Here is a 12,618-nt window from a genome sequence, read left to right as displayed (position 1 = left end):
ACTGTTTTCCATAGTGGTTGTACCAATTTACATTCCCGCCAACAGTGTAGGAGGGTTCCCTTTTCTCCACCCCTTCTCCAGCAGTTATTGTTTGTAGACTTTCTGATGATGGCCATTCTGACCAGTGTAAGGTGATACCTCATTGTAGTTTTATGTTTTGGCTGCCGCTGTGCAGCTTGTGGGATCTTAGTTCCCCGGCCAGGGATTGAACCCAGGCCCTCTTCAGTGAAAGTGCCGAGTGCTAACCACCAGACCGCCAGAGAATTCCCATGTATCCTGCAACTTTACTGAATTCATTGATGAGCTCTAGTAATTTTCTGGTGACATCTTTAGGATTCTCTATGTATAGTGTCATGTCATCTGCAAACAGTGACAGTTTTACTTCTTTTCCAATTTGGATTCCTTTTCTTTCTTTTTCTTCTTTGATTGCATGGCTAGGACTTCTAAAACTATGTTGAATAAAAGTGGTGAGAGTGGATATCCTTGTCTTGTTCCTGATCTTAGAGGAAATGCTTTCAGCTTTACACCATTGAGAATGATGTTAGCTGTGGGCTTGAATAGGTTTTAATAATGATAAAAGAGCGAGCGTACATTGGACTTTTACCCCGACCCAGGCACAGTCGAAGCTCTATTTGTGCCATGTCTTACTCTCCACAACAGCCTAGGTACTGCATTATGTTAACTGGGGCTCCCACAGACTTTGGGATCAAGTTCCAAGTTGATCCCAAACTTTTTTACAAAAAAAGAGGCTTTTGTGACCTTGCGCCAGCCTCCCCAGACAGCCTTTTTTCTAGCTTCACTGCCTTCCCTGGAACACCAGCCCCTGCACCCCATTCCCACGTCTTCGCCTGGGCCCCTTGCTCTAGATAAGCCCCCCCTAAACTGAGTGCCCGGCACACGTGCAGCTCTGGCCACATAGATGAGCTGCACTGTGTAGCTGTTGATGTATCTGTTTCCACACAGGAAGTAGGTTTCTGGTGAAGCTGGACTGGATGTTCTGTTTCCTTGTATATCTCTGCTGCCTGGCATAATAGGTGGCAAAAAGTGAATGAGAAGACAGACTTGTCTGTATGAATTCTATAATTTGTATGAATTTGTAATTGAAATCAATGTTTCAGCTTACACCAGGGCTTGTTTCAAGATTGAAAATGAGCCCTAAGCAAACTGCTCTCGTACATGTGCTCTGGGTGCCCCCCGCCCCGTCTCCCAGCAATATCCATATATCCACGTTTAAATATTCTTTACATAAATAATTGCCACAGAATCCTCGGCCTCCATTCTCTGGGTTCCCAGAATTTTTAAAACATCTGTGATGGGAATAGATGATATCTGGTCTACTTAAAATAGATGATATCCGGTCTACTTAAAATAAGTTAACCCTGTTTGGTTGTTGTCTTCTTGACTCAAGGGAAATTGTTTCCAGAGTCTAACTTAACCAACACTATGTGAAATAACTTCAGCTCCAGGAAGTTTCCTTTCTTCTCTAGAAAACACTCCTTTTACTGAATGGTCACTGTGGTGTTTTAAAAAAAAAAAAAATGTTGGCCAATAACATAAAGTTCTTCTAAACAGTCTAATATGCTTCAATGATATGGGTATATATACTCTAAAACTATGCATTGGAGTCAGCTCAAAGGTTTAAAAAGGTTAAACATGCACTCCCCAAGTTTAGAAGTGTGCCAGCCTGTGAAAGCTGCAAAGAAAGGGGAGACCATAACATCTGAGGACTTCCTCTGTGTGGCTAACTCACCCCACCCGACTCGGGCCCTTCACAGAGCCCACCTCCGGCTTCACGTGTGGGTGCCCCCCGCCTACCCCAGGTCTGGGTGTGGCTGCTTCCATACTGTCCCTTCGGCCTCAGCTGAGGTCTCCTCCTCCCTCTAGGTGCCTTCCTTGACCACCTTAAGAAAAGTAGCCACTCTGCCCCACCACTCTCTCTTCACCATCTGAAAACCCATTATTTATTACTGGGTGTACCTTTGTCGCTGGATCCCGTGTTCAGCTGTGAGTGGCAGGAGAGGGGGTGCTGATGGGGCCCAGCGCCCCGCACAGGGCGTGGAGGGGCACTCCACGGCTGGGGAAGGAAGGAAGGACCCCGCCTCTCAGCCCTGTGTGCTCATGTCTGTTTCTCATCTAGCTGCTTCCACAAAGCCAACTTGTAGCTTCAGGACCACCGTTTCCCCCTCTCAGCCTCCCTCCTTGTGAGTAGCTGTCAAATCAGCCAGCAGAGTGTCACGATCAGCCCCAAAATTGGGATCTTTTCTCTTTGTAAAAAATCACCGATTTTATTCAGGTACGAATGCTAGAGCTACCATTTGCATGTCATGTTATTCTCAGAGAGCGAGCGGTTCTTGGATATGAAGGTGTTGACAGAGCTTCCACGAGGCTAAAGTTCTACTTCTGTGTTTCAGATTAATCAGAAGAAGGAATATAAAGTTGACCTGGTGTTTACCACGGAGCTGTACAACCCAGAGGTAAGCTGCCATGGTTTGTGAAGTGTCCTATTAACAACTTGTATTAATTTTTTTTTTTTAAGTGAGAATCTTAATATGTAGTGACCTGGAGGTTTGCCTTTTTTTTTTCTTTCCTGCTTTGTTTTCTATTTGTTCTCAAGAATTGAAGACAGCGCTAGGCAGGACCACTTCATGGTCTCACACAGGGTTCCTGTTACCGCGTCCACACAGCCGTCGTCCCCTCCTTCCTCAGCCGCCGGGAGGGCGTTTCACACCCCCTTTGGACCCGGTGCCCCTCCTTAGCACCTCCGAATCCCCAGAATGACTCACTCTCAAATGCCAACCTGTTCGCCTCCTGTCAGCTGGTGGCATTTCTCGTTAGCGGGCCGGCATAGCACGAGGCTGCCTCCAGGAGCTTCCGTGCACAGAGAGAGGCATTCCGCAACTCAGAGCAGCCCACGTGCGCCGCAGGCATCTTCAGCCTCTCCTTCTGACCCAGCGGGCCACGGTCGCCAAGTTTCCTTTCCCCACCACCTCCCCCTTCTCAAGAAGAGAGGAAACAGAGGACTCATACAGAAATTAGAGCCAGATGGATTTCCCGGGGCTGGGCCAGGCTGGGAGGCAGCACCCGGAACCGGGGTGGAGGGACCAGCCCAAACCCTTTGTGTGGCGCGGAGTCAGAGCGGGGGATGAGCAGGCAGCATGGGCATTACGGTGTCTCAGGAAGGCGGAGCTTCGGAGAAGGCATAACCCCTCCGGCTGATGCTTCTGGAAGAAAGCTTACCAGTATTCACAAACAAGTTCTGACAAGAAAACACTATGCCAACTTTGCTAATTAACCTAAGAATTAACGTTTTCTTAAAGCATAAGGAAGGTGCTTTTGGTTTCTGTGTTGCAAACGGAAGTGTTAAAGCTAAAAGGAAAACAATTACTAGATTACTTTGACCAACTGTGCTTCTCTGAAGGGCTAGCTAATTGAAATGCTTCCTTTCGGGAGGTAGGGAGAGTCCTTTCATCTCCTAGCAACTGTTTTGATTCTGTGGAGCTGTTTGGGGGGAAAGGGAAAGAAAAACAAAAGGGGGCAATACCTATTGCTTTTTCTCTTCCCTGGAAACGGTTTTGACATCAAAAGAATCCACATACCAGCCCCGTCTTCTGCCTTTCATAAGCCTCTTCCCCATCACTCCCTTCACCGCTTTCCTGTATTGCACCGGTAATTAGAATTTTAATGTACCACTTAAATTTGCTCTCCTGTAAACCAGCACTACGGGAGAAGACGTTGCCCACTGGAACGCCTATTTCAGTTTTTTGCATTAGTTCAAGGAGGGGGCTTATTTAGCAGATCCAATTTTAAGTATGGTTTGTTTCATTGTGGGCTTTTTCTTTTTGGTTGTTTTAACTGAGGCTCCACTCAGTTTAAGTGACTGTAAACGTGAAAAGAACTCAGTTGCTCAACCAACCATGTTGTAACAGGAGTTCTTAACTAGCGGCCCATGGATGGGTTTTGAGTGCCGCCATGAACTTCCTCAGATTCTAGGCCCAGTGGACGGTATGAGTGAATGTGCATTTTTCTGGGAAGCGGTTCCCTGGCTTTTATTGTCGGGTTAAGGAATCAGTGACCTAAAAGAGTGGAGAAGCACCCTCCCAGAAATGAGTTGTACCCTTGATGTCTACTTAAAGCATCCAGCTACCCAGCTCCATGTGTCTCTGGATTGGAAAGTGAGTGAGGGAGATCCCACAACACTCAGTGTGTCTACCTTTAAAAATGAGTGCAAGCAGACTTCCCTCTGTCACTCAGGTAGTTGAATCAGTCCCATTTGGGTGATCTGTCCCTCCACTTCTTCTAGATTAGACCTTGGAGTAGAGAGATGGCGTTCTCACAGAGCTGGGGCCCTGGCATCACACAGACACAGCTCAGGTCCTGGCTTACCACTTACTAGCTGTGAGACATGGAGTAGGTTCCTCTTTAAACTTCAGTCTTAAACTGTAAAATTGGAATAAGAGGACTGAATTCATCAGGCAGCATGAAGACACAACGCCATTTGTGTTGATGGGAATCGGCTTCCTTTTGGTTCAAGTTGGCCAGCTTGAGGGCCAAGTAAGCATTATGTTGGTTGGTCCACGGTAGAGAGGAAAATACCTCCACTCTAGCTAGAGGTTTGAGCCGAGTAGCACTCACAGATGTCAGTGGTATTTCTTTGGCAGAGGCCCAGCATTCTTTCATAAGGGCACCATCAGAAAGCAGAAGTTTTTTTAAATGACAGCAAAGACTGAAGATTGTTGTGTTTGGCTGTGAGCACAAAAATCATTTTCTACAAAGCAAAGAATACTACATATGGATGCCAGTGCATACCTGCCATGTACAAGGAACTCCCCAATCTTGTGTGTGTTTTTCATTGGAGTGAGTGGGGAGTGATAAGAAACGATTCTAATTCCAAAATCTTTATTTCAGAAAGGTAAGGAACGTCTGGGGAAATGTTCTGCTCGAGTGTTTTTCAGGAACGAGAAACCCAGACCAGCCACTAATATAACGTGTACTCGGCTCATTGAGAAGAAGGCAAGACAAGAAGAAGATTATCTGCTCTACAAGTACATGAAGCAACTTAAAAACCTCTTGGATGTTGTCAGCATACCTGGTATGAACCAATATCTGGAATTTCTATATTCAGGAATGCATGTCATTACTACATCTTAACAAGAATTATCATGGAAGCAACCTAAATGTCCATCGACACATGAATAGATAAAGATGTGGCACATATATACAATGGAATATTACTCAGCCATAAAAAGAAACGAAATTGAGTTATTTGTAGTGAGGTGGATGGACCTAGAGTCTGTCATACAGAGTGAAGTAAGTCAGAAAGAGAAAAATAAATATTGTATGCTAACACATATATATGGAATCTAAAAAAAAAAAATGGTTATGAAGAACCTAAGGGCAGGACAGGAATAAAGACACAGACCTACTAGAGAATGGACTTGAGGACACGGGGAGGGGGAAGGGTAAGCTGGGACGAAGTGAGAGAGTGGCATGGACATATATACACTACCAAACGTAAAATAGATAGCTAGTGGGAAGCAGCCGCATAGCACAGGGAGATCAGCTCGGTGCTTTGTGACCACCTAGAGGGGTGGGATAGGGAGGGTGGGAGGGAGACTCAAGAGGGAGGGGATATGGGGATATATGTATGCATATGGCTGATTCACTTTGTTGTACAACAGAAACTAACACAGTATTGTGAAGCAGTTATACTCCAATAAAGATCTATTTAAAAAAAATGATCATCTAAAAATGTATCCCCCAAATGGCAATTTAATTCACCTACAGAATGTGGTACACCTGATTATCTGAACAAAATTCAGAAGTATCCTTTTCCTGTTTTCCCCCTCAAGTACAATATAGTGACTCCATTGAAAACTATCTGTGCCCCTTTAATCTGCCCACTTCTCGTCCCAGACCCAGGGCAGGGCAAGAGCCAGACTCCAGGGAGAAGAGGTGGAGGTCTTTGCAACAGGACCCACACGTAGGGGTGCAGTTTTCAGGGTTGAGTCCAGAAGCTGAGGAGAAACATTCTAGAGGTTTCTGGTGGTGGCTATGGAAACTTTAGGTGATGGGACCCCATCCAGGGCCTCTGTTGTGTGCATCATGGCCTTCTGCACCAGGGCTGGGTGAGCTGTCTCGGGGCTTTGCTGGGAGGCTGCAGTGGAGTCAAGCTGATCTCATTTTAGATCCAGAGCTAATGGGCAGTGGTGCCGTCTCTTATAAGAAATGAGCCCCACCTCTGAAGTGACTCAGCTGAAGTGAAGCAGAGCCCATTTGCGCTGGCACTCAGCAGGGTATGTGGACAGCAGCTGACACTCGGCGCGTAACGGCAAATCCAATCTCCAAAACCACAGAAGTCATCTCTGGACTTGCACTGGGGTATTAAGCTTGACATCTGACCACCACAGCGCTCCCTGTCCCACTGTCTCTCTCTCAGCTCACTCATTTGCCCGGAGACTGTGACAGACCCACGTCCGCGTGGAGGACCTGTGGTCTCCATTTCTGGCTGCATCTGTGTCCCATCCATTACTGAGACTAAAAACCCGGAGATGGGATATACTGCACCTTGCGTTTCTCAAATTCAGAAGCGTGGCTCATTCGCATTATAGTTCTCTGACAACTTGGATTAAATCCTGTTCCAAAGAATTATGAAGAAAATTCAGAATCTTACATTGTAGTAGCATTTATTTATATTTAACTGCCTGAAATAAATGGGCCAATGACTAATACTTAAAATCTACGGTTATTTAGGGATTGGTCCCCTCATTAGCATTAGTTGGGGAAATAGGGTTTTATATATTCTTCTTAAAACACAAATTTTAGAAATCGTATTGGACCCTTTCTTTGAAAGGGTCTCAGTCCTTTTGCCACAGGATCTCTAGATTTTGGACAATTTTTAATAATGCAGGTTAACTGGATCATGTTCAGTTAAGTCCTATATGCCCACAAGGATTATTCTATAACAGTCTAACTTAATGTGGCTGCTATGAAGCTTTGAAAAAGTTTTTGCTTAGTATAGGGCACGTTTTAATCAACAAAATCTACAAGTTCTCTTGGCACTTTAAATTCAGCAGAGATGTTTAATGGTGCTTATAGCCTGTATATCTAAAATTATCTACTTAAACTGAAAAGGTTTGGTTTTAGATAAGTTGAATCAAAACCTATGTTGGAGCAGCCAGTTCAGATCTCAGCAGATCCCATTCAGTATTTAATCAATCCAGGGTATTTGACTGTTGAGCAGTTTTCTCTACAACTGCTAAGTGAGAAGATCTAATCCATTTTAGGATATCCTTGCTCTGCACTGTTTTTCCCCTAAAAAAATTAGTTGTCTGGTTTTTATGAAGAGTAAAAATTTCTCCTCTTCTAATGAATTCATAAACTTCCTATAGATGAGCCCAAGTATATGACATACAAAAGAAAAGACTGGGGATCTGGGAATAACCAAAGTCCTAAGTGACTCTGTAGCAGTGCTACTGGCATTTATAACTTTCAGTTGTCCTCATTATTCACAGTATTTTGTATAACTAATTTTTCTTCTATGGTAATTCGTTTTGATCTCACAAGTTAAACTCCTAGTGGCAGTGTAAGACGAAGGAAGTCTGTCACCCTCTCGCTTCCACACGCAAGACAGGAATTCAAGGCTCAGCTCAAATCTCTTTTCTGTGAAGCTGTCCCCAGCCTCTTCAGCCCAAAGGAACCTCCCCCTTCCCTGTGTCCCCTCAGCTCTCTGATCCTCCCTTTTCTTAAGGAAGGTGTTAGCTGCATTTCCACACTGTCAAGTGGAGGGTAGGGCCTCTCTTTGCATCTCTCACAGCACCAAGCAATCAATGAAAGCCTTTTGAATTGACTACCACTATAAACCAGCCAAGTCTAGTTCTACCAATACAGAGCAGAATTTATGCGAAAGATTATTTTACTAAGAAGGATTCATTTCCTAATAAGCTGTTCGTACTCCTCACATCTTATACTATTATTGGGCTTTAATATACACTATCTCTTTCAAACTGCATAAATGATGGTCCATGAATAGCTCATAAATTACTTGCTAAAATTTGAGTCCCTAAACGTCATAAGAGGTAATGTATTAGTCATTGTATCCCTACCTAGTATCTGATATTAAGTAGACTTTTTATAAATGTTTGCTGAATTAAAAAGATTGCAGTTCCAAAAACAATGCCACAGGAAATACCCACTTGATTTCTTCGTGTGGTCAAAAGTGGCAGATGCTGCCAATACACAGATTAGCTTTAACGCCAAGGATCAGAGAAGGACAAAGACGTTTGCTAGATTGTCAAAGACCAGCACATTTTGACTGTAGACCCAAACCAGAAGGTAATGTGGAGAAGATAACTGATAGATGTTTCCATCTAATTAAAAGATTTTAGATTAAAGGTTTTAGATTAACTTTGAGTATCATGATAGCTCTTAGTTTGCATTTATATTGTACAGCAAATAGTCCTTAAACTCTTTTATAGTAGCTTTACTTAGCAGGGCAAGGTGAAGCATGTAAGATTCCATACAATGCAGAAAGAGATACGAGTAACACTTCACTACTGAAACTTGTAATATTTTGTCCTGAGAACGTCTTAATATGAATGTACTTTTTTTTTGTGCCCTCAGATAGTCATGGACATATTGATCCCTCTCTGAGACCCATCTGGGATTTAGCTTTTCTGGGCAGCTCTTACGTGATGTGGGAAAAGACAACACAGTTTTTACACTACTACATGGCACAGCTCAGCAGTGTGAATCAGTGGGTAAGAAAAACTGACAATTAACTTGTACCACAAGAGATACAACCAATGCAATGTTCTTAGACTAAATTAATGTGAACTTCTAGTTCTGTGGCAAGAGTTTTAATTGCATTTCATTAACTCAATAAATATCTGAATGCCAGGTATGGTTGTGGGGACTGAGGATATAGCACTAAACAAAAAACTCAGTGTAGCTGCCCTTACTGAGACTAATTCTAGCGAGAGAAGAAAGACAGTGAAGCGATAAACAAATATGTGGTAGGTGCTATGGAGAAAAATAAAGTAGGGAAAAGGGAATGCAGGGTATTGACAGAATTAAACTTTAGTCTAAAGCAAGGACCCTCTAATTTAAGCAGAGGTGACACTGGAGCAGAGGCCTAAGGGAAGTGAAGAGTGAGCCACGCCTCCAGAAGGGAAGGCATTTCAGACAGAGGGGACGGAGGCAGCATTGTGGCTGATGGGTTGGAGAAACAGCAGTGAGGCTGGTATGGCTGCAAGAGATTGAGCAAGGGGAGCGTGCCGGGAGATGAGATCAGATGGAGGGGGTCAGTTCATGGAAGGCCATTAGAAGGACCCTCTCTTTACTCACTACAGGGTTTTTAGCAGAGAAGTGACACGATCTGACTTACAACAGGATCATTCTGGCTGCTGTGTTGAGAACAGACCATAGACAAACAAGGGTAGAAGCAAGGAGAGCAGTAATGTACTGCAGTATCCTAGGCAAGGCCTGGTGGTAGCTCGGACCAGGGTGGCAGCAGTGGATGTGGTGAGAAGTGTTTGCATTTTGAAGGTAGACCAACAGTATTTGTTGATGGGTTAGATATGGATATATCCAAGAATGAGAAAAGTCAAGGATGATTCTTATGATTTTGGCCTGAGTAACTGGAAGGATAGAGTTTTCATTTACAGACTGGGGAAGACTACAGAGGAACAGATTTGGGTGGAAATTAGCTTGAGTTGGAGCATTCTAAATTCCATAACCAAGTAGAGAATTTGTATCGTCATCTGGACATAAGAGTCTGAAGTTCAGGGGAGATGTCTAGGCTGGAGTCATCACCACATAGATGGTTTTTAAAGCCTCAAGAGTGGATGAGATGAGAGAATTGAGTGTAAACAGAGAAAGGTTATGTAGGGATTGAGTCCTGGAACACTTTCAACTTTAGAGGGTTTAGATATGAGAAAAAAAAAGTGTTTCAAGGATGAGAATTGACTATCAAATGCTGCTGGAAAGTCAAGAAAGATGAGGACTGAGAATTGCCATTAGATTTAGGCAAGCTGGAAGTAGATGGAGAGCTTATCAAGAGCTGTCTCACTGGCACAGTGTGGGCAAAGTCCTGATTAGAATAGGTTCAGGAAAGAATGGGAGAGGAAGTGGACACTCCATGTCTTTCAAGGAATTTAGCTGTAAAGGGGAGTAAAAGGGAGGGAGGGGCTAGAGCTGGAGGATGCGTAAGCACAGGGTTGAAGGAGGGTTTTCCGTTGTATTTTTCCATTGGGCAATTTAACGGCATATTTATATGTTGATGAGAAAAATCCAGTAGAGAGGGGCAAAGTAGGACTTGTAGGGAAGAGAAGGAAGACTTGTTGGAGTTAACATCTTTGAGGAGATAAAGAGAGGATATGATCGATCCAGGGGATGACTGTGGACAAGGGCACAGAGTTCACCTGGAGGAAGGCTTTCAAGTGTGGCACAGATGCTGGTAGGAGGGTGGGTATCACGTGGCGGCCTGTGGAAGTTCTATCCTGACTGCTTCTGTCTTCTCAGTGAAAAATGAGGCAAAGTCACCAGCTGAGCGTGAGGACGGAACAGGAGGTGAGAGGGGGTGGGAGCGCGTGGATTCGAGCATCACGCAGCACTGCAGGCCTCCAAAGGTCTGCGGTCACGAATTTAGAGAAGGGCCAGTCACTCAACTGGTTGGGTGCGGACAAGGAGGTGGCTGAGTGGGGGTTTTGTCAGGCACATGAGGGGGGCGGCATTTCCAGAGTAAACAGTATCAACTACTCAGAGGCAGGCTGAGCCAACCGTAAGTACAAATTTCTAAAAATCGTTTTCTTCACGGGTGGCTGAAGCAGTACATTCACCATGGATGGAGAGCAGTGAGTATCTTTCGAGTACAAGGAGCTGCCTGGCGTCCAGTCAGCATTATTCATGCCGGTAATAGCTTGGTGTACTTTTCAGAGGCCACTTGTAAAGCAGACAGCTGTTTGAAATGTAGTTTCATTCCTTATCGAAATGAACGTTTCTTTCCCCTATGGAGTGGCTTTGATAGAAATGGCTGTGTAATTGACTGCTGTTACACCAGGAGTTAGGGCACAGCACAGATTCTTTGGCTGCAGGTAAAAAGTTTCTTTTGTCTACCAAGACAATCATGTCCTCAACAGAAGGCTTTTCCTTTAACTGAGAAGTCGGGAAATTTTTTGTTTAGTGTAGAAAATGGCATCAAGATAATAGAACTAATTTTAATGAATGTCAGAGGAAAACTCAATAGGAATAGAGCAACAGGGACACGAGAAAAAATTAGGATCTTTTAATGGCATTGTTTTCCATTCTTCTGCATGTATAAATGACACGTCACCTAAGTAAACACCAGGACGTACTATGGTTTGAAAACAGCAGCCCCGTTTCTCGCTCATCCTAGCCAGTCTTTCTTTGATGTCCATCATCTGTCCATTAATATCCCTGCAAGTGGGAAAGTGGGGACAAATGTAATTGTAGAGCTAAGAAAACAAAAATGCAGGGGGAACAGGACTTTTAGATTTTTTCACCCTGTGGTGTCTGTGTTTTAGATAAATAGTAATTGAAGATGCAGCTGACTTGGTTGGGTCACCTAAGGCAAATCACTTCTTCTCTTAGGGCTATGAAATGAGGGTCAACAAGCTTATTGAATGAAGCCCTCGAAACTAACATAAAGCTAAAATACTGAAGCAATTGGGAAATTTGGATTAAGGTTGATATGCATTTCAGATTACAGTTTTTTTTTTTAAAGCCTACAGCATCCAGTATTCCCAGGCGGCCTCCCATCCAAGTTACTAACCAGGACCAACCCTGCTTAGCTTCCAAGATTAGAGTGCTCTTAAATAAAAGCATGCACATAATCACATAGATTTTCAAATTCTGCTATTTGGTGGCTACTAAAGATTCTTGTACTCTTTCAGAAAAATAAGCCACATAACAACAAGCAAAACAAGCAACAATTTCTAAAAGTCACTACGATCAGAAAGTCTAGGGACTGTCCCTGGACACTAGAAGCAGGACAGTAGGGCTGACAAAGCAAAGACAGAGAAGCAGGGAGTGACTGGAGGTGCCCGTGGCCCAGGGTAGTTCAGGAATCTATAGGGATTATAGTTTTTTCCAAAAGCTTACTGGGTGGGAATTACTATCTCTCCACTCAGGGATAAACTCGCCTTTTAATCCGATTGTGTAAGGCAGTGCAGCCTTATAAACTTCATAGCCCCAAATGAACACAGCCTGAGAGAAGAGTGGGCTAAGAAATAGCTAAAATACAAATATAAGACCCATCTTACTGGCAGTTATTGCCTTAGGACTGAAGAACAGATGTCATTCCCAAACCATGAGGACTAAGCCGAGGGCAGGGGAGATATCTGATGGCTAGAAAACAAAACGGATAAGGACTTTCCTGACACCCTTTTAGCCCTTCTTTAATGTGAACTGAGAAAAGCAAAACTGTTTTACTTTTCCAGCATTGTTCCAAATCTTATCAGTACCAGATACTGTCAGCATCCCAAACTATCTAACCAGCAGCACATCACTGGCAGCCAGCCCAAGTCTTCACCCTAACTAGAGGCCTCCATCAGCCGACAGTACATTACAGAAACCATCGTATCTACCTTATTCTGCTAAGAA

The 12,618-nt window shown here is 43.9% G+C and overlaps 1 protein-coding gene across 1 annotated transcript in view; it reads left to right on the top strand.

The window, feature by feature from the left end:
* Window positions 1–12,618, top strand: part of RARRES1 (retinoic acid receptor responder 1) — a 41,853-nt gene that overhangs the window by 24,553 nt on the left and 4,682 nt on the right. Inside the window, exons 2-4 of the mRNA XM_007454118.1 lie at window positions 2,412–2,474; window positions 4,906–5,089; window positions 8,620–8,756. Coding sequence (XP_007454180.1) covers window positions 2,412–2,474; window positions 4,906–5,089; window positions 8,620–8,756 — 384 coding nt within the window. The remainder of the gene's footprint in view (window positions 1–2,411; window positions 2,475–4,905; window positions 5,090–8,619; window positions 8,757–12,618) is intronic.

This window comes from Lipotes vexillifer, unplaced genomic scaffold, assembly GCF_000442215.2.
Source record: "Lipotes vexillifer unplaced genomic scaffold, Lipotes_vexillifer_v1.1 scaffold641, whole genome shotgun sequence".
Classification (NCBI taxonomy): domain Eukaryota; kingdom Metazoa; phylum Chordata; class Mammalia; order Artiodactyla; family Lipotidae; genus Lipotes; species Lipotes vexillifer.
Note: the sequence above shows the minus strand (reverse complement) of the source record. Positions and strands in the feature narration are given on the sequence as shown.